This window comes from Aplosporella prunicola (assembly GCF_010093885.1).
Source record: "Aplosporella prunicola CBS 121167 unplaced genomic scaffold K452scaffold_109, whole genome shotgun sequence".
Taxonomy (NCBI): Eukaryota; Fungi; Ascomycota; class Dothideomycetes; order Botryosphaeriales; family Aplosporellaceae; genus Aplosporella; species Aplosporella prunicola.
Genome location: NW_022983637.1, coordinates 969 through 20,848, shown reverse-complemented (window position 1 = coordinate 20,848; position 19,880 = coordinate 969). Strand labels below are relative to the sequence as shown.

General features: G+C 50.3%; 9 protein-coding genes across 9 annotated transcripts; 6 read left to right on the top strand and 3 right to left on the bottom strand.

Moving 5' to 3' along the window:
* Window positions 1–1,326: 1,326 nt before the first annotated feature.
* Window positions 1,327–3,093, bottom strand: K452DRAFT_323042 (uncharacterized protein). Its single transcript, XM_033544590.1, has 2 exons — window positions 2,859–3,093; window positions 1,327–2,802 (listed from the first exon to the last, which is right to left on the bottom strand). Exons 1-2 carry the CDS (start codon window positions 3,060–3,062, stop codon window positions 1,387–1,389), a joined length of 1,620 nt encoding a protein of 539 aa, XP_033391177.1. The 5' UTR covers window positions 3,063–3,093; the 3' UTR covers window positions 1,327–1,386.
* Window positions 3,094–3,863: 770 nt separating this feature from the next.
* Window positions 3,864–4,966, top strand: K452DRAFT_16696 (uncharacterized protein). Its single transcript, XM_033535737.1, has 3 exons — window positions 3,864–4,193; window positions 4,247–4,733; window positions 4,794–4,966. Exons 1-3 carry the CDS (start codon window positions 3,995–3,997, stop codon window positions 4,843–4,845), a joined length of 738 nt encoding a protein of 245 aa, XP_033391176.1. The 5' UTR covers window positions 3,864–3,994; the 3' UTR covers window positions 4,846–4,966.
* An 819-nt stretch (window positions 4,967–5,785) lies between these two features.
* Window positions 5,786–7,580, bottom strand: K452DRAFT_323041 (uncharacterized protein; the record flags this gene model as incomplete). The annotated part of the gene is made up of 5 exons (XM_033544589.1): window positions 5,786–6,012; window positions 6,063–6,294; window positions 6,351–6,407; window positions 6,466–6,929; window positions 6,977–7,580. The coding sequence occupies 5 exons, from the start codon at window positions 7,578–7,580 to the stop codon at window positions 5,786–5,788; spliced, it is 1,584 nt and encodes a 527-aa protein (XP_033391175.1).
* A 337-nt stretch (window positions 7,581–7,917) lies between these two features.
* K452DRAFT_331927 (uncharacterized protein) lies at window positions 7,918–8,740 on the top strand (the record flags this gene model as incomplete). The annotated part of the gene is made up of 2 exons (XM_033545140.1): window positions 7,918–8,248; window positions 8,310–8,740. 2 exons carry the CDS (start codon window positions 7,918–7,920, stop codon window positions 8,681–8,683), a joined length of 705 nt encoding a protein of 234 aa, XP_033391174.1. The 3' UTR covers window positions 8,684–8,740.
* A 56-nt stretch (window positions 8,741–8,796) lies between these two features.
* K452DRAFT_303527 (uncharacterized protein) lies at window positions 8,797–9,861 on the bottom strand (the record flags this gene model as incomplete). The annotated part of the gene is made up of 1 exon (XM_033542736.1): window positions 8,797–9,861. The coding sequence occupies one exon, from the start codon at window positions 9,859–9,861 to the stop codon at window positions 8,797–8,799; it is 1,065 nt and encodes a 354-aa protein (XP_033391173.1).
* Window positions 9,862–10,180: 319 nt separating this feature from the next.
* On the top strand, window positions 10,181–11,812 carry K452DRAFT_281504 (uncharacterized protein). The gene is made up of 2 exons (XM_033539499.1): window positions 10,181–10,896; window positions 10,952–11,812. Exons 1-2 carry the CDS (start codon window positions 10,227–10,229, stop codon window positions 11,575–11,577), a joined length of 1,296 nt encoding a protein of 431 aa, XP_033391172.1. The 5' UTR covers window positions 10,181–10,226; the 3' UTR covers window positions 11,578–11,812.
* A 202-nt stretch (window positions 11,813–12,014) lies between these two features.
* On the top strand, window positions 12,015–13,784 carry K452DRAFT_281500 (uncharacterized protein; the record flags this gene model as incomplete). The annotated part of the gene is made up of 3 exons (XM_033539498.1): window positions 12,015–12,978; window positions 13,027–13,268; window positions 13,506–13,784. The coding sequence occupies exons 1-3, from the start codon at window positions 12,084–12,086 to the stop codon at window positions 13,782–13,784; spliced, it is 1,416 nt and encodes a 471-aa protein (XP_033391171.1). The 5' UTR covers window positions 12,015–12,083.
* A 3,879-nt stretch (window positions 13,785–17,663) lies between these two features.
* K452DRAFT_293196 (uncharacterized protein) lies at window positions 17,664–18,383 on the top strand. The gene has a single exon (XM_033541519.1). The coding sequence runs from the start codon at window positions 17,681–17,683 to the stop codon at window positions 18,023–18,025; it is 345 nt and encodes a 114-aa protein (XP_033391170.1). The 5' UTR covers window positions 17,664–17,680; the 3' UTR covers window positions 18,026–18,383.
* Window positions 18,247–19,071, top strand: K452DRAFT_16639 (uncharacterized protein). Its single transcript, XM_033535732.1, has one exon. It carries the CDS (start codon window positions 18,467–18,469, stop codon window positions 19,001–19,003), a length of 537 nt encoding a protein of 178 aa, XP_033391169.1. The 5' UTR covers window positions 18,247–18,466; the 3' UTR covers window positions 19,004–19,071.
* Window positions 19,072–19,880: the final 809 nt, after the last annotated feature.

Sequence of the window (19,880 nt, the reverse complement as noted above, 5' to 3'; positions counted from 1 at the left end):
AAAAAAAAATATTCTTAAAAAAAAAAGCGAAATATACTTATAAAAAAAATTAAGATATATATATTTATAAAATACTTAAAAAATTGTTTATCTTAGAGAGACTTTCTCGATATATATATCTTAGAATAAATTTTAAAAATATGTATATCTTAATTTTTTTTATAAGTATATTTCGCTTTTTTTTAAGAATATTTTTTTTAAGAATATTTTTTTTAAGAATATTTTTTTTAAGAATATTTTTTTTAAGAATCTATTTCGATTTTTTAAGAATTTTTTTTAAAGAATATATATATTTAAGACTATGTTTTTTAGGAGTATATTCTTCTAATAATATATTAGTATTCTTTAGATTTTTTTTAGCAGTTTTTTATTTTATTAATATATTTATTTGTTTTAAGAATATATTCGATTTTTTTTAAGAATATATTTAATTTATTAAGAATATATTTTCTAAGAAATATTTCCAAGATATATATTTTTTTAAATTTTTATTTCTAAAATATATAGATAATTCGAATTATTTTCTAAAATATATATACTTTTTAACTACGTTTCTTAGATATACAATTTTAGTAATAAAATACTATATATATATAGCGTAAAACTCTAAGATAAATATATTTATATATTATAGAAACATTATAAAATATATATCTTAGTAAATAGCCGTTGAATTTAATTTAGAAGTATAGTTATTAAAGGACTTAGACTTATTAGATATACTAGATACTTTAAATCTATAAAAGTTACTATATTCGCTAGATTCGCTAAATCCGCTAGATATACTATAATAGATAGTTTTAGTATTCGGCTATTTACTAAGAGATATATATATATATATATTTTAAATATTTTCTAAGATATATATACTATTCCTAAAATAAATATATTATAGTATATTATAAGAATATATGTCTTAAAAAATATTCGAAAAAAAGTATATATCTTAGTAGGAAGTAGCCGATATATTTATCTTAAAAATAATATATATATTTTAGAAAATACTTAGAAAAAATAGTATATATATCTTAGTAGTAAATAGCTATATTACGTATATATAGAGAGAATTTCTAATAGCGGCTATTAGTAGTAGATATCCTAAGTACTTAGCGATCTTGCTTACTCGTCTATCTCGTTTATGCGCCTACGCGTTACTTACATGAGAATTAAAGCACCTAAGGTTAGTAAGCTATTATGAACTAGGGCCTAGATAATCGCTACTAAATTCGTCTACTAAGAGAGCACCCGACGAAGCCTAAGAAGGATATTTAATATCTAATTAGGTATCTCGCTGAGTAGTCAATCTCATTTATAGGTTACTAGGGACGTTAAGCAACTTAATATTATTGTTTTTGAGGTAGGACAGTTAATTGTATATATTCTGCTTTACCAGCTCGTTAATGGCGTAAGCTTGATCGGTAGGTTCCCCTTAGGCCTAGCTGTAATACCGCCCTGGACCTCTAGTTTCCAGTTTGGATCAGTCAACTCCATCTCGAATTTCCCAACCCAGGCGGCTAATAGACACGCGAACTCTGCTTTCGCAAACCCTTGGCCAATACAAGACCTAGGGCCATGAAGGAAAGTCAAAAATGAATAGTTGCTGTCAGCGCCACCGCTGTTAGCACGACCAGGTCCCATCCAGCGATCCGGGTCAAACTCGTCCGCATCGTTGCCCCAAAGCTGGCGATTTGTGTTGATGGCCCATGGTGAAATGATTACGGTTGTGCCCTTTGGGATGAAGTGGCCCAAAATCGTGGTGTTTTTTGCGGCAATGCGCAGAGTCATGGGTACCGGTGGATAGATACGAGTAGCCTCGTTGCAAACGGCGTTGAGGTATTGAAGACGATCGATATCCGTAGAAGTTATAGTAGTGTGCAGAGACGGGATGTTTGCATGGATCTCCTCTCTGAGGCGTTTTTGTACATGCGGGTATTTGCATAGAAGGTAAACTGCCCAAATCATGGCCGCGGCAACAGTTTCGTGACCAGCGGCTAGGAAGGTCATGACCTGATTGACAAGTTCTTCATCAGTGAAACCACCCGATTCGATGGCAACAGACAAGATGTCCACGTCGGTTCGCTGCTCTCCTTTCTCCATTTTTTGCCTTTTCTCTTGAATGAGATCGTATGCAACACGCTTGATAGTCGTGGCCGCATCGGCAACCTCAAAATTGCGTTTTACGGGGATACGGCGTACAACGGATAAAGGTACCAAAACTCCAAGCAGTTGCAGAAGGCGCGCGACTTTGTTGGGGGAGAAGATCTTGCGGTACGTAACGTTCAGTTCGCTTTCCGGGTTTTGTAAAGCGTTGAAGTCCTCGCCCATGCCGGCAACACCGATGATATCAAGCGTGGCACGAGATGCCCAATTTGCTATATCTATAGCGGAGCTCTTCTCCAAGCCTTTGCATGATTGCTCCAAGGCAGTAGCCATGGACTCAGCGGCTTCCTGGCTCTTTTTCCAGAAAACGGGGTACAGGTCTTTGATGTGACGGAAGGAAAATGCAGGCATGAGGGCCTTTCGTTGGTGCCTGTGCTCTTCACCCTCTGCTAAGATGAGGCCGATACCAAGTACTCTTCCAAGACCGTGCCTAATCTGCTGTGGCTTGATAAATTCGTAATTTTTATGCACCAACACTTCAGCCAAGGCGGTTGGGGATGTCAGTAGAACGCGCTCGCTGTTGAAAGCGAACCTATAGTAAATAAGGCCGTCATTGGGTACTGTTTCCATCCACTCGCGCTGGGGCTCTCCAGTAGTCTCTTTTCTGATCTTGCCAAAATGGCCCATCAGCCAGTTAGCTCCCTGTGGCCAACCGGTTAACGTCTTCTACTTGCATGTGTACCGAAGGATGTGCTCACCACCGGCTGGGGTAAACGGCGTATGGGGCTGAAGCAATGGGGGTATAGAAGCATCGACCATGTCGAAAGAATCAACACTTGTGCCCAGAAAAGAACGATGGTACGAATAACCAGCGAGTCGCTAAGGTTGTAGGCTGGGGCGTAGCGATTCAGAAGAATGCTCCCAGCGACAGATGATATTGCTAAGAGAGGAACACGGGACATTTTTGGGAATGCAGAAATGCCAGTAGGGGAGAAAGGAGATGAACTGGCAGGCACCTCAGTGTGCCTTTTAAAGTCTTTACCACCTATGATGTCGCGATATAGGTTGTGGCGCGGAAGCGCGGAGTGGGAATTGGTCCGCGCCCGCGTCAAGACTTCCAATCCCCGCCACTTCCGCCCGGTAGGTTCTCTCCGTTGCAGCTTCCGTTTCAACCATGTGTCGTCTCCTTCACACAATCTTTGTATTTCAAATAGTTGCACACCCTTCACCATGCATCAAAGCCTGTAGCTATTGACCGCCGCAGAAGTACGGAGAGTGTTGCAGTGGCCGTCGTATGGTATCCCGATGCAACAGATCATCGATTCAGTTATCTCGACAAGCTACAGGACTTTCTTTCGGAGGCTGCCTTTTATCCATTTGACACTCGGCTGCTGTTGGAGTGTCAATGTTGTCTAGCCGTTATTGATATGGTGATCAATCTCTTTTGGAGTATTCACAGGTCGGCCCTCTTAAGACAAATTTCCATTGGCGTGACTCAAGGATATGGCAGGTAATCAGGTAACTGCAGCTGCTCAAGCAATGCGCACGTGTGGTTATCACGGGCATGGACTTCCTTTGTGCGGCTATTGCCTTACCTCTGTGAAGCTGCGCAGGCTGTGCACTTGTACCTGACAGGCAAATCAGAGGGTCACCTGCTAACGGTGCCTGCCATGCTGTCCCTTTCAGATCGTCAAAGTTACCGCATATAAAAGCGCCCTGGTTCTGCCTGTTCAATTCTCTTCACCTCAATTCAATACATTCACTTCTGGTATCACTGCCTGGCGGAAACCTGATTACCGAGAAGTATCTAAGACCTTATCATTTTACCCCTTGCCAAATCTCTCTATAAACTCCCCCACAAACGAATAACCTCGACCTGTTCCAGTTCACGAGAATGCCTTGTTCCGGGGTCTTCGACGACGTAACTGTTCACACGGCGAAATGCTCCATATGCAACCGTAGAAACATCTCAACTCTCAAGAAATGCATCGACTGCGGCCAGCAGGTCTGCAGACTTTGTTATGTCGAAAAGAATGGCACTCATGGCCTGGATTTATTCAACCTTTCAACACCACGCTCTCAATTGGCATCAGGTAAGCGTTACGAAAGACTTGTTCGTGACAACTACTGACAAAGGCCGTTGAAGTAGGTCGACCTGCGGTCAGCCAAGCATCGACAATGGGAGCGGCTATCGATGCCTCTTCTGCGAGTCTATTGGGCCTGAGTACTAATGCTTCGGCAACCAGCCGCGATCAATCAACGACCGAGGCAGATACAGAAGCCATTAACAGTGATGAACGTGAGGAGCCTGACGTTGCGACTGTCCCATCCCTCGTGAGGAGGTGGTTGTGTTTCGAAGAAGCGAAGGATCGGCTTGCTCTGCACCTCCCAGGAAGCCGAGACAAACTGTGCCAGTATCTCCAGTCAGAAGCCGACAAAGAATACAGAAGAATGAGTGAGGAGGAACGCGCCCTTGCCCACTCACTCAGGCCCCCCAACGAAACCCAAGGCTCATTTACTGCCGCACAACCTACGGAACTCAGTGGAGTTATGCCTACACAGATTCAAGCAATTCAAGCCCAGGTTGGAATCACGTCTTACGCTGAGTCTGATACAGAGAGCGGCAAACAAATGTACGTTGAGCTCTTCGAAACCCCTACACCTCAACCTATTGGCACACCTAACGAGCCTAGGCGTCATTACGACACGCCATCCGCTCGCGTTGATAGCGACAATGGTGAATAGTGGGGTTATAACAACTGCTTCATGGATTTTTTCTCCCCAAAACTCACAAATGGTTTTCTGGCTCTTCTATTTTTCACAACACAACTCCACTGCCTCAAGGTTTCGCTGAAAGTTTCAGTTATATGTTAATTGCGGGGTTGAATGAAGCGGAGTTCTCGGCCTTCTTTTGTCAAAGAAGTGACCTAGGTTATGACGGTTGCTTAGACACTGAAAGGCAATTGTATGTAAGGTAACCCGGATTCTTAAATGCGATCCAGTGATCGCGGTTTATACTTCATTTGAACAGGCACGCGAATAGGGCCATATGTGCTGATATCATTGGAACCACATCTTGGTTTTTGCCAATTTGGTATGCAACAATCGCATAAGGATGATGTACTACTCTTACTTTTGCCCTATATATGGATCAGGGACAGCCGATCGAGTACAGTCAAACTGATCAATTTCATTGGTATAGTAAAGTCATAAGGCATGCAAATTACTTTTTCATTGAAAGCATGAAAGCAGGAAGTGTTGGAAGAAGAGCAATCTTTATTTTTCGGCCAGAAACTTAGGTGCTCCATTTTACCTGAATTCTTCCGTTCGTCTAACCGGTCCATTATCTGAGGCTCTTAGTCCGCCATAGCAAAACGAGAATTATTGTACCTCTGAATGCACTTTGAATTTAACTCAGTGCTTGTGATCAACCTCCCTAGCAAGCTCCAATAAAGCATTAACAATAAATTTTGAAATGCCCAAAACCTGAAAACGCCATAGCTCGAACGCCCGCGTAAGTATTTCGAATAATAGAAGCTATCGCTCGCTGCCAGTCGGTTGAGAAAATGGGAGAAGACGCGTATTTGTCGATGTTATAGCCATTAAGGCACGTTTATCTCGTGATTTAATCCAGTGTGGTTAAGGAAGCGGGCAATCCGCAGAGTTGACTGATGACCGCATGTCTTTACTCAAGGACCACATCAGATTTTGACTTTATGAAGTTATTCCTGCGATCTCTGGCCGGCAACACGAGGAACCGATAAGACAGCGCGCCGATGATAGCAAGGGCGCCCGCCGTGAGTGTGATGAGGCCGCAAATCCAGACAGCTTGTTGGAGCTGGGGGTAGTCTGCCAGTGAGGGAGAAGACTGCAGTAAGTCCAAAAGCCAGCTGTCGAGAAAGATGGCAATAACTGGGACTTTGTTAAAAAACTGACGAAGACTGAGCCTCGGGGAAACTGACCTCCACCACAGCCCATATAGGCTGCCAGTGTGCGGCTGTAAGGGTAAACTATCCGTAAGGCAATGGCGAGGAATATCCAATTAAAGGCATGACTCAAGAAGACCCTGAAAGTGTCGTTCAAAGTCATGATAGACATGGCTGAAATCCTTCCAGAGTTTTCATCGATGAGGATACGTTGATTAGCTAGGTCATTGTTCAGACTCTCAAAAGCCTCCAGCGTGCGGTTTTGATACTAATCTGTTAGCTTCAGTGAACCCTAGGCAGAGTGGATAATGGGCAAATCCATACCATGTTTAATGCAAGCTGTGATTCCAGAAGTTGCTGAGAACCGAATATAGATTGAGTCTGTATGTACATGTTAGTGGCATGTATTCCAATTTCATGCATCTGCCGATGGGCTTACCATTAAGTTGTAGGCCTCTTGAGCGTGCTTGATGATGTCTGCCATGTGAATATCGCGTATGTCGATTAGCGAGTTGTCAACGGCCTCAACAAGCGCCTGATGCGCTCTCAGAGACTTCTCCTGAAACGCTGCCTGTGCCTGATGATGCTCGGTGGCATCATCATGAAGAGACTTGAGGCTGGCACGGGTTTTCTTAAAGACATTGTCGGTGTTCTCGGCGACAGTACCAAAGAGAGCATTGATTCCGGTCCCAAAGTTTGCCATCAGGCGGTCAAGGAGTCCGTCAGCGTTAGCCAAGGCGGCCTCTTGGCTCGCAGTAACATCAGCCTGGAATTGACGCATGATCTCAACGAACTTATAGTGCTCTTCGAGACGAGAAGCTGTCTCTTGAAGCAATCTAGACAGCGCTTCTGACGTGTGGTGCTGTGACTTTACAGATTCCTTGAGCATGTTAAGATGTTCATCTACTACAGTTAGCGCTTCTTGATCAGTAAGAAAGAAAATATCTTACCATTTTCAACTGCACTTCGACTGGCCTGGCAGATGATATGAGCGTTGTTTTGAGCATTGCTGAGGCTGACCCACATCTGCGGGGTTTTATAAAGCCTTGAATAACAATTTTCCAGGTGCTTCGACGTGTGAGCGGGATAGCAGACATTTTTGAGATCTTCCCCAGATGGACGTGCACGGGGATGGAAGGAAAGCCAAGAGTGAGGCTTGCCACAGGCTTGGCCAGTAGGGTTGAACAAGATGCACTCGTCGGGGACACCGCCTTCAATATCGCGCAGTTCGCAGATGGCCAAGCGGGTAGCATACTCTTTCTTCACCTCCTCAAGGGATTTTCCAGAGAGACGAGCGGCCTGAGCACCCATGACGTCGAGTGACTGGCAACCATCAATGAGCGTCGAGGCGGCGAGTTGCTGACAAGGGGCTTTAGACTGCATGTTCTGAATGTACTTGTGAGCTTGCTCAAAGACCACAGGGTCATGGACTGGCGTGCGGAGCAACATTGTCTTCAAGTCAGTGTCTTGAGTAGAAACGGCAACCGTGAGCTGGAGAGTCAGAAACATGAAGGCGACGAGGAATAAAGTCCTGAGATGTAGAAGACGAGGCATGCTGACGAGTCGTCCAATGTTCATTGAGGAGTCGTTCAGTGTTGGTTGAAATCTTGTTAGCGCTGTTGTGTTAGTTGGTGTTGTAGACGCGTCTGCGACACGACTTTGAGTGAAGATTGATAAATAAACCTCTGGCACAATGCAACGACTAGCCCTTTTCAAAGCCTTTGAGTCGTGGAGCGATTGTGGGGTTGAAGACGAAGTGGAGGAGGGGAAGGACGCGACGAGGCGCGGGGCGGACATGACGAGACGTGTCGCGAGGCACGTGATCGGCTAGCGCGAACGAGGCAAGAACGCAACCGCAACTACCAAACGACGCACCGCAGCAGCACCTACCATGTTCTCAACGGCTCGTCGGCGCTGCGTGCACGCCTGCGTGGCCTCCAATGCCCGCGCCTTCAGTGTCTCGGCGCCATGCGCCTCCAAGATCGGCCGGGCACCGCTGTCCCTTCCGCCGGAGGTGACCCTCGAGGTTCTTGCGCCGCCAGCTCAAAGAGGGCTGAGGGTCAGCCGAGATGTGCCTCTCTCGACAGCCGTCGTCAAGGGCCCGCTTGGAGAGTTGTCTATGTCCATCCCGCCCTTTGTTCGCATTGAGCGCGCCACTCCCGACAGCCCGCCCACCATTCAAGTCCTGAAGCCTAAGCAGAAAGAACAGCGTGAGATGTGGGGTATGTCTGGTTCTTCCTGTCTGTGTTTCACTGCATTCGCTGATGAACCCCTCTCTCCCAGGCACCATTCGGGCATACTTGCAAAACAACGTCTTAGGAGTGTCAGAAGGCCATACCGCCATCTTGCGTCTTGTTGGCGTCGGTTACCGTGCAACCGTTGAGAAAGAAGCAACCACCGTCCAGGCCGAGTTCCCCGGCCAGCAATTCGTCAACCTCAAGGTCGGCTTCACACATCCCGTCGAGCTGCCAATTCCAATGGGCGTCAAGGCTAGCACGCCCCAGCCGACCCGTATACTTTTGGAAGGAGTTGATAAGGTTGCGGTCATGTCATTTGCGGCCAAAATCCGGGCATGGCGGAAGCCCGAGCCATACAAGGGCAAGGGTATATTCGTCAACGGCGAGACGATCAAACTTAAGTCGAAGAAGATCAAATAGAGCAGAACACTGGCGCAATTGTACAGAAACTGTATTTTATTTATTTCTGGGTATATTTGGACTGGACAAAAACAGACGCGACTGTGTCTGTCTTGGGGACGACAAAATTCTATTTACTGCGCTTTGTTCGCAAGAACTTCTTTGACGACCGCAATGACTTGGTCGTGAACCGCCTTGGGCGCAGCAACAACACCAGAGTTGTCCCTCAGCGTCCTGCCGATGCTGAAATCCAGCCTCTTGCCATTGGCGTCAGTGACTTGACCGCCAGCTTCTCTGACGATGAGGTCACCGGCCGCGTGATCCCAAATCTTTTCTTCGTATCCCTTCTTGACGGGCAGGCGAAGGTAGATGTCGCCAGCACCGCGAGCAATTGAGGCATACTTGGCTTGCGAATCCATCCTGACGCTCTCTTTGGTGATGCCCAGCTTCTGTGCAATGGTCGCCTGATCGCCGTGCGAAGAGTGTCCAGCCTCAACGCTTTCGCAGAAAGTGGCTTGCGAGATATCGGACAGGGCCTTCATGGAGATGGCATGGCTGGATTGAAGCGCGCCTTCGCTCATGGGACGAGCCTTTGCGCCCTGGCCCTCGACAGCGCTAAACATCACGCCCCTGCCCTCGCTGGTCTGGTCCGCACCGATACCGGCATCCAGAGCCTGCGAGTCATCCAATGGCAGGTTCGGGCAACCCAGAACGCCAACCTTGACTTGGCCGTCGACCATAAGAGCAAGGCACACGGCGTATTGGCCTCCTCTCAGGAAGCCCTTGGTGCCGTCGATGGGGTCCAATGCCCAGATCCTCCCCTTGGAGCCACCAGCACTCCGGCCAAGGTCGATGGCATCGCACATGGCATCTTGGCTCTTCAGAGGGCCGCCGAGGATCTTCTCAGACTCGTCGTGGTTGAGGCTGGACTTTTGAACCAGGTCCCAGATCTGCGAGCGCAATTCGGTGTTCTCCCGGAGCGTGCTGGCCTCTTCCTCGCCCACAATCTCATCATCGGGGAAGTTGGCGTGGATGGCATTGATGATGAGGGCTTGGGCGCCGAAGTCGCCAATGGTGACGGGGGACTTGTCGTCTTTGGAGACGGTCCCCTTGGCCTTCTCCTGGAAGACGCGCTTGGTCAGGAGAGTAGCGCGCTGGACGGCCAATTCGGCAACTTGGAGTTCCTTGGAGTAGGACATGACGGACGACTTGGGGAGTTGGGAGGAGAAAGTTCGAGTGAGGAGGGTGAGACGCGAAGAAAAGGAAGCCAGGAGAGCGAGCGCCAGGGCTGCGAGCGAAAAGGCAAGGATATATGGGGACGAGGAAGGGGAGGATGACGACGAACGCAGTCCCCTCATTAGCTTAACTATCTCCTTACGAGTCCTTAGTGGGGCAATCCAGGAAGCTGACGCGGGCTGCTGGCGGCGGGCCTGCGGGCTGGGTGACGGGCGAAAGACGGAAAGGCGCCGACTCGCCGACGTCAACAACGAGAGCTACCCACCCGGAGCTTGCTTTCGAGCCTTGCTACCTATCAACCCGAGACAGCTGTACCGCCACGCTAACGATGGCGGCCCTAAGCACGTCCAAACGCAAGTTCAACAAGATACTCGACAACATGACCGCCGCTTCCTCTACAACCAGCCTCGCTTCCCTCCGCGAAAAGAACACCTCGGCCATGTCCGTTGCCGCCGCCACCAAAGAACCGCCCTCCAAACGCTCCCGCACCTCGCTTGACGCCGCCTCCATTGCCTCGGACGACAGGCCCGGCACCGCCGCCAGCGCGCGTGAATCCACCGATCGCCTCTCCTTACAGCAGCGGGCTAAGAGCGTCCGCCTTGTCGGCGCAAACTCCAAGCAGGACAAAGAAAAGGAGACCGCCGAGCCTCGCAAGACGCCCAACTACGTGCCCTGGAGCCACGAACTGTTCATCGAACGCATCAAGACATTTGCCGACGTCAAGCGATGGGCGCCGAAGCCTGACCGGTTGAGTGAGGTGGAGTGGGCCAAACGAGGCTGGATATGCGAGGCCGTCAATACCGTGGCTTGCAAGGGCGGCTGCGAGCAGCGCATCGTCATCAAGTTAGAGCCTCAGAAGAAGAAACTTGACGGCGGGGAAGATGAGGATCACGGCATGATGACTGAAGAAGTGGACGAAGCGCTTGTTGAGCGGTATGCTCAGCTCATTGTCGAGGGACATGACGAAGGATGTTTATGGAAAAAGGCGGGCTGCAAAGGTAAGCTACTGTCTGACTTTGTGGCCAGTCTTTACTGCGCTGCTAACCGTCGCAGATGACATATACCATGTACCTATGGCGAGCTATGAGGATCACATCAAGCCTGGGCTTCTTGAGCGCCAGGCATCTTTGCTCGGCGTTCGACACCAACTGCCTACAATCGAACATCTTGAGTATCCTGGACTGAGTCCTGAAGCATTGGCTAAAGGCTTTCCGCCGGAGCTCAACCAACCACCATCGAACGATAATGAAGTGCCGCCTCGAATCGACGTGAACCAGGTTCAAATTCAACAAAGGATTCAACTCTTCGCTCTGTATGGATGGTATGGTGAGGACCGTGGCAAGTACTCAATCGTCTATTGCAAGCAATGTCATCAACGAACCGGTCTTTGGTTGTATTCCGACAATACCAAGCTCGACCTCGTTGAAGCTCACCGCATTCACTGTCCATGGCTGAACCCTACTTCTCAGGGAGGGAAAGCTATCTGGGAATTGCTCCAGGCACGGTTGCTGGTTCGCGTACGTGAAGCATCTGCTTCAACATCTAATTCGTTCGAACCCGCCGATTTTAATGACATTCGTCCACGGAGTTCAGCGGCGGACTCGGAACAGTCGGATAAAAAACGGATGGCAAGACTGAAGAGTGCCATGAAATCGTTTGGTGGAAAACTACGAAAGTAACGTGGCCCATGATAGTACGGCCGGCGCACTTGAGGAATGATTGTCGGGCGTTAACAGAGCTGTACCGGATATACAAGGCACAAAATGGCTATTGCCTTGATTAAAGGTGAAAAGGTTGAATTAATCGGCTAGGAAATGTACAGGGGGCAACGTTTGCTGGAACTCGAAGAAATTAGCGGCATTGTGGTAATATTGTATGCATGGCGGCGAGCGTTATACCCCTGGAAGGTCATGGATATCTTTCGATTTGAGCCGCAAGCGTTGATGCTCGTGACGATTGGTCGGGCTTACAAAGGCCCGCGGTGCTCGTCGTTGTTCCCCGCGTCAGAAACTCCCGGCCCGCACTGAGTCTTCCGCTTTATATGATTCAGACAAAAACGTGCTCCTGTTAACTTAATGTCTACAGCATGGCACGGCAATTTCGTTACCAGCCTCTCCGCTCTGCCAAGACGACACGGCTGGTCCACATCCAGCCAGGCTCCGGCGCCTCCGGTATTGTGCTCAGCATGTCAGAGGCTTTTCCTGCAGGGCCTCAGAAGTACAATGCACTATCGTATACATGGGGTGATGGTGCCAAGGACAAACCAATCAAGTGCCATGGCCGCACGCTTCTGGTCACAGCCAATCTGCATAGAGCCCTTAGACGGTTCCGAGACCCTGACCACGTCGTCACTATGTGGATCGACCAACTGTGTATTGACCAAAAAAACATCAAGGAGCGCAACCGCCAAGTCAGCCTCATGGGAGCCATCTATAGGGCTGCAGACAGAGTCATTGTGTGGCTAGGCGATGACACCCAGTATTTCGAGGATGGGACGAAGCTGGACCTCAAGTGTGGTCTGAGCCTTATGCGCCAAATCCTGAAAAAAACGCAGACCGACCCGGAGCTCCGTTTTGAATGGGACTCCTTGGGCGAGAGTCGCGGTTTGCCGAGCCCGGGGAAACAGCAGTGGCAGGCCTTGGCGGCCGTCTTACAACGTCCATGGTTTTCACGCGTGTGGGTCATCCAAGAAGCGGTTCTCTCAGCAGATGTTGAGATATTTTGTGGAGAAGCTACGTTCAGCTGGAACGAGGTTGGTCAAATAGTAAACTACTTAGACTGCGAGGATTACCGAAACTGGAACATCAGAGATTCCGGGCTGGCAACGGAACTGCCTTTCTCCCGGATCAACAGAATAAAGCTGCAAAACGCGCAATCGGAGCTACCGGATCTCTTTGACCTCATGCTGGCATGCCGCGACTTTGGCGCATCTGATCCTCGTGACAAAATTTACGCTCTGCTGGAACTTAGCCAGCACAACATTACGCCGGACTACTCAAAGTCTCCAGCGGATGTCTTTGTAAACTTTGCCGTGTATACCATCCAGGCGGCCCATCAACCACGGACCTGTTGCGCCGATGGTATGCGAGACTCTTGCTATTTTGGTTGCTGCAGCAAAGGACGGAAAGAGCGAGAAAAGGTCCATCGCGCCATGACGACGCTCTGCTGTGCAGGATCGTTCAACCAGGAGCAGGAACTTCCTTCCTGGGTTCCCGATTGGAGCTACAATCCCAAAGTACGTCCACTTTGCTTTTGGGGATCAAAGGACTACAAAGCAGGCGGAGATTCTACAGGAGAGTTTCATTTACGGCAGGACGGGAGACTTCAGGTATCAGGGAAGTTTCATGATACGGTCAATTTAGCGGGGACTGTCAACCTAGATTTCACTGGGATCTCAGATCCTAAAGCCGAGCGGGCATTAATTTCCCAGTGGGAGGATGAATGTGACAGTATAGCAGGCAGATGTCACGCACCGTACCCAGGGACGGGCGAGTCTGGAAGAGAAGTGTTTCAGCGAATTCTCAGAAACAACTACATCGGTGAAACAGCACAATTTCACCAGCACCAGAGACGTTCATCTGGCAATCTGATTGACGATCTCTCGAAGCCTTCATGGATCCTCCCATCCAATTACTACACTTCGACCATGGGTGTTGCCGTTGGACGAGTCCTCGTTCTTACCTCAAGCGGATACATGGGGCTGGCGCCTTACGGCACCCGAGACGGTGATATAATCTTCATAATGCTAGGTTGTGACATACCACTTATGTTACGACCCAGCGGAGACGAGTTCACACTGCTTGGAGAATGCATCGTCCATGGGGTTATGGATGGCGAAGCTATGTGCAACGAGGACATCGTGGTTCAAGACGTCACCATAAAGTAGCACGTGAATTTCATGTTAGCTGCTGTAGCAAATTGTGTCCGACTGTCACACATGTCACTTGAGCCTTGTTTATTAGACGTTATATTTAGAACCAAGCCAAATAACATCTTCAATAGTGCTTGGTAACTTACATGATGGAAACTGAAGACCAAGAGCTTGGTTACAGGGAGTAACTTTCATTCGTCCCCAGCATTGCAGCCAGGAGTGGCTCTGCATGGGAACTCTAGAGCTCTCTGCGTTGCCTCCGCAGCAATTCTTGGGTAGAGATAATTCTGTAAACTTTTCCCTGTGCAGGACAACTCATACGTGAAGTCCGATTCTAGGGATTGCCATTCATAGCTTTCTATACACGGCCATTGCCAATTGAGTTAACATCTGGGCGAGGCCTCGTTTACTCATCCTTTGACTATGTTGTCTGTAACTTCCAACTAATAACAACTAACAACAACTAACAACAGTCCTGTACACAAGGCGTGCCCGTTCCGCAAAACACACGGCCTTCGTTGGTTGATCTGACGTTTGGCTTTACTTAGCGTGGTACAACTGTGTATGATCGATCGTCATCAACCGGTGCTATTACCGCCACTGTACCTAGCTGGCTTAAGGCTGTGCTTTGAGGCTTGGCCCAGTGGGTGCCAACGGAGTAAGATCCGTGGCGACATCTTCGAACTTGTTCTTTCTGAGTGCAGGTGGTTCTATGGAGAAAACTGTAAGGGAGACAGTGAAAGGAGACAGTTTTCACTGTCCTATCTCGGAAAGAAGGACAACTCCTTTTCCTTCCGGCTGTCCATCATCTGCAAAGACGTGGATAGCATCTCACAGCTATGTCATATGTTGTGGTCACCAGCGTCCTGGTCTTGATATGGCGTGTACACTGCGCTGCTGTCAAGCTTGGAAAGACGCCGAAGCTTTTAGGCGGTCCAATTTGGATGGCCGGAGGGCGTACCGCTGCCGCAAAACCTTGATCACGCGTTTTAGCGCACCTCGATTGTGGTCCGAGTCATGGAGGTGCATTGGCAAGATGACCACCACTGTTGCTAAAGGGGAATCTGATTGGGAAATGAGAGCAAGAAACGTGCTTGTGGCATAAGCCAAATTGACTCCGGGACAGTGAGGCGAAGGGATGTATAGAGTCTGACATCAAGAGGCTCTAGGCTCCTTCCAGCGCATCGTGGGGCCAATCCAGGTTGCAGGTCGGTAGTAGCTGCATCGAGCTGCATGACAAGCGCAGCCACTCAAGGCCGTTGTCTGACGCTCGAGGATCCAGAGCCCCATTGGCGGCCCTAAGCCGCTCTACAAAAGCATCCACGCCCAGCCCAGCCTATCGGCAGTCTCACTTGCGTCGTCCAGGGAGCCAGGTGGGCTTTGCTGCCGGCCCACCCACACGCCCCTCATTATTTGCTACACGCCCCTACCTGCCTCCGCTCGCACTCGCACAGAGCGACAATCCCGTGCTTCACGCTCGCTGTGTGCACAAACCTAGACCGGTGAATTGCATCCAATACTATTCACATGACGCTCGAGAGCGCCAGCTTGGAACGCGCCTGCATGTAGTAAATTTCAACGTCGGCCGTCGTCAAACCACGCCGACGCCGCCCTCCACGGGCCGAAAAACGACGGGCCTTGGCCTCTGAGCGTGCAAGCGAAGCATTTATCCTATTTCTGGGGCCGATTGGCTTGCCGTCGCCTTTGCTGCTGCTTCCAGTCTTGAGCCGGACCTCGTCTGCTCCGGGTTGGAAAACATGCAGACACCAAGCGAGACCGATCGCGCCTGCCAGACAGCTGTTTTTGCCCCTCCCAGCCCTCCTTTATATTCCAGACCCTCTCGGAAACGAGGCAGCAGTGAAGCAATCAATCAGTGAACACGCATTGGTCCACCAAGCCCCGGTGACTGCCGCCGCTGTCAGGCAAGAAAGGTTGGCGGCGTGATAACACAATCATGATGCATACGGCTCGCCACCTCAACGTCAAAGCTTCAGTCATCCTCGGCGCTGTGTCCATACACGAAGCACAACCACGCGGGGTAACCGGCGTCTCTTGTCAGGTAGGGGCCTGATCGTCCGTGTGAGGGTGATATTGTGACGCTGGCCAGGGTGGTGCAAGCAAGTTAACCATGCCACGAGGCGCGGCATACGCAAAGCGGAGCCAGGCTGAACCTTCTGCACAGATATTTCTTTTCGACGAAGAGATGGATACCCCGGGAAGAAAGCCACCTCAAAGATCAACCAAACCGCGCTCGCCACGTCAGAAGATCTCCGATGGGGCATACTTCGGTCGAGCCTAGCGTTCCTTTGAGACCCAAACGATTGCCTCGATATGCGATGACGGGCAAGCTGCCGCATAAGTCCCGCGCCAGCTCGTTACCTAACACCAAATGCCTGTCAGCATGCATGTACTAACAAGCCTAACAATGCGTCCCGCGCAGTCAATGCAAGCCGAGGAGCGGGAGGACGGTCAGCTGAGGAGAATGGCACCAGCCGAGCATGCATTATGCACGGGCTTGTGCCAGTGGACCATATTGCCGGTGCATGGTATGATCGGACACCATGCCCACGAAAAGGTCCTGCATGGAGGCAAGATAAGGTGACTGGACAACGATGCCTGCAGCTGGTTACTGTGGGTATGGAGAGACGGCGGCTGCCAAGAAACTTCCAGGCTCGCATAGATGGGAGCACGAGGGGATTGATCGGGGATACTATGCATGGCCGCTGACACTGTACGCTGATTAGTTAGTGTGACGTTGACAGTCCGGCAGTGGCTAGATTCGGCAACAGCTTCGTAATGTGTCCGTCCTCGACGCGGAGACAGGAGAGGCAAGAAACAGGACGCTCGAGCCGAGCACAACCGGCGTTGTCCAAGATGGGCTCTACCCAATGCTCTCGGATAGGTCTTTCAATGGCCTTTCATTTCCCCCCTACTGGGCCCGCGGGAAACTAGCCGTCAAACGTCCGGTGGCTCGCACGTTTGTGTCCCGCACTAAACAAAGGCAATGGCCGTCCAAGAAGAACCATATCCAATCATCTAGCGAGGCAAGGCTAGGGGCGGGAACGAGCGAATGGCCCGGCAGGAAACGGCGACCACGTGACCATATTCGGCGCAACAACCTCGACCTTCGTCCGGCCAAAAATGTGATAGTCCTCGACTGCTGGCATCAATGTCTCTCGACGCGCTCCGACGGGCAGCATGGGACAAGGAGCATGAGGCATTTTGTCCCTAGGAGGAGATATTACGCGGAAGAAAAGCCACCTCGCCGAAGATCCCAAGCAAATGTGATATGGTTTTGCATGCCTGGAACGCCCGGCGCGGCCTAGGGTATCATTGCAGCCGGCCTTCATGGATCCTCTAGCGGCTTTAGGGGGTGATCCGTTGAATCGTGGCAATATCGTTGGCCACCACGGAGTGGGGTACGATAATTCAGCGGCGATGGACAGACGACGGAAACGGGATACGTCGTCCAGCAGGAAGAGTTGTCAGACATGGTCTGATGACAGTCGGTGTAGTCCTCCAAGCATAAATAGCGGCCTTGATACCATCAGAGCATCATCTTCACCAGCATCGACTCCTGACTTCTCTTCCTATCCCAATCCTCATCAATACTCTTCAAGCGCCTTCGAATTCTGAGGCAGCCACCAGCTCTTCCTGTCCAAAGAATCCATCCAACTAGGATTCAATCGAAGACGTCCTAGGATCCAGCAAGCCAAAGGGGTGGGTAAAGCGGAGCCAGTCCCAGTAGCAGGCTTCGGTGGTTGACCTTTCTCAGGTTCAGCAAACTTCATCCAATCAGTCCAACAGCATATCATTCTTTGATATCAGAAGGTAAGATGGTCCAAGCTCTTGCGGCATCGCGCCTCGAAGTTAATCAAAGAGATCTTCAGTCTTGGCCAAGCTCTTGAAACATGTGCTTCTTCGACCAGCACCGGTTCGTTTGCGGCGACTGGAAGTGGGGCCATTTCCGCCAGCACTGCAACCGCGAGTACCGCATTGGTGAAACCTGCGGTATGAAGTTGATCATGACGACGGTGCCGGTGAGCCAGAAGTGCAAGCTGTGCGAGAAGATCGACACGAAGATGCGACGCCGGGCAGCCGAGGTGGAGCGTGTCAACCGCTGGCAGCGGGAGGGTGGCAAGTTCAAGGCGTCTATCGACAAGTCTATGGACATCATCAGGTCCTTGGACTCGGAGATCTACGACCTGAGTTGCGAGCGAAACAGGAGGCTCCAAGGGATCGGCAGCAACCACTGAGAGACGGAGGGTCCGGGGAGAGGTGGCGTTTCTGTTTCAAGGTTTTCTTTGGTCTTTTCATTTTGTTGGAGGAGAACCACTCGTTTTCCGGGTGGGAAGGGGACTTGGGGCGGCAAGACGGAGTGGAAGCGCGGGTGGAAGCTGAGCGGAGACTTCTGGCGGCCGAGATCCGAGGATATGCGCCCACGCCAGTGTTCTACAGCGTAACGGACAGATTGTTAATAGGATTTCCCGCTTTCAATGAGAGGCAGCCTGTAGCCGCTGAGTGACGAATCCGTGCGAGTCGCGTAGCCAAAATAGAAGCGTAGACGCCGCGAACACAGCCGAAGACAGGCTCGTCTGTGGGCGGGCGGGTGGTAGAGGATGCAGGCCAGGGCGACAGACGGCTACGGCAGGTGAGTGATGTGTTGAGAGGAAGGAGGTCGGTCAGAGGGTCGAGTGATGTGGAGAATAGCGCGGCACGTGACATGCGCACTAGTCTGCTTCGGGGTTCTCCACTTCCCGTGTCCGCACTCCAACATTCCGTCCCTCCCACCTTTCCAAATGCCTACGGCCAACGGCCTTTTTGTCGCCTCCCAGCCATGGTGCTTGCGTGACCTCGTGTTCGGCGGTGAGTCTTCGTCGTCTCGTCGTCTGCTGGGTTTTGGTTTGGCTTTGAGCTGCTGCTGCTTTTGCTGCTGCTGTCTTTCCCACCGTCAGCACGCCCTCATCGTGGCTGTTTTCGTCCTGCAGAGGCGTCGCCGTGCTTGTCCTACGTTAGAAGAAGAAGAAAGAACAAACAAGTCTCGGCTTCTTGCCGCTCCTCCGGTTGCACTTGGCTTGACTCGTATCGCGCTCCTCAGCAACGCCATGTACCCGTCGGTCTGTCTGTCTGTCCATGTTGGTGTAGAAGCGTCGTCTTCCGGCCTCCAAAAGTCTCTACTGCAAAAAGTAACATTAGTCCATTTCGCTCAACCGCCGATGTCGAGCAGTCTTTAGTGCGAGGCCTACGTGGCGACCGCTGAGTGGTCTGCTTCTTCTGTTGATCCCTCGGATCCTAGGCCGCGTCGAATCTGCGTGAAATAGCTGTCAGGATTGCGACCCCTCCCAAGCTCTTCTCTGAGGCAGGAGACGGTGCCGGATGACCTTTTATTTTATTCGTGTTGAGCTCCGCCTGCGCCTCCCGCCTCTTTTTGTACCAAACGCGCACCACATGTACCTGTTTACAAAAATGTCCTCGAGCGCTTATTACGTTCCGGTGGGTTTCTAGCAGACGTCATGCCCAGTCACTGATTCGTCTAGATGCAGCAGGGGAAATGCTGGAGGAGGTGCAGCCCTCAGCCAATGAATGCCTTGGACCGGGGTTGAGTCAAGCGGCGAACATTCAAAAGCCAAAGGACGGTCAAAGAAGAGACGAAACATTGAAGCAAGAGACTAGGATGCAGATGGGAATGTGTCAAGTTTCGTGTAACAATCATGCGGGTTCTGCATTGATTCCACCAAAGCCAGCGGCAATCGTCCTTCGTGGCCAATACCCTCTCGACAACATTTCATGCCTAAGATTCGACGCCGTTCACGCTCTTCACGCATCGTCGACGCATCCGCATGTGGACGGTTCCGCACGAGATGCCAACGTACGATAGCCAATACAGTTGGCTTGAAGGCACGATTCAAACATCCAACAACGCCCATGTCGCTTGCCGCAGCAGCATATGGGCATGCACTGTAGCAACAAAGTTCTCCAGGCCAATGAATCTTGTAAAGGGTTATGCCGTCATACTTTGGGCCCCCATGCACTGTTTCAAAGAGTGTTTCGATCGTATGTCGTCGTTTCCTGGATTGATTGGCAATGCTTTGTCTCTGCAAAACAACTACC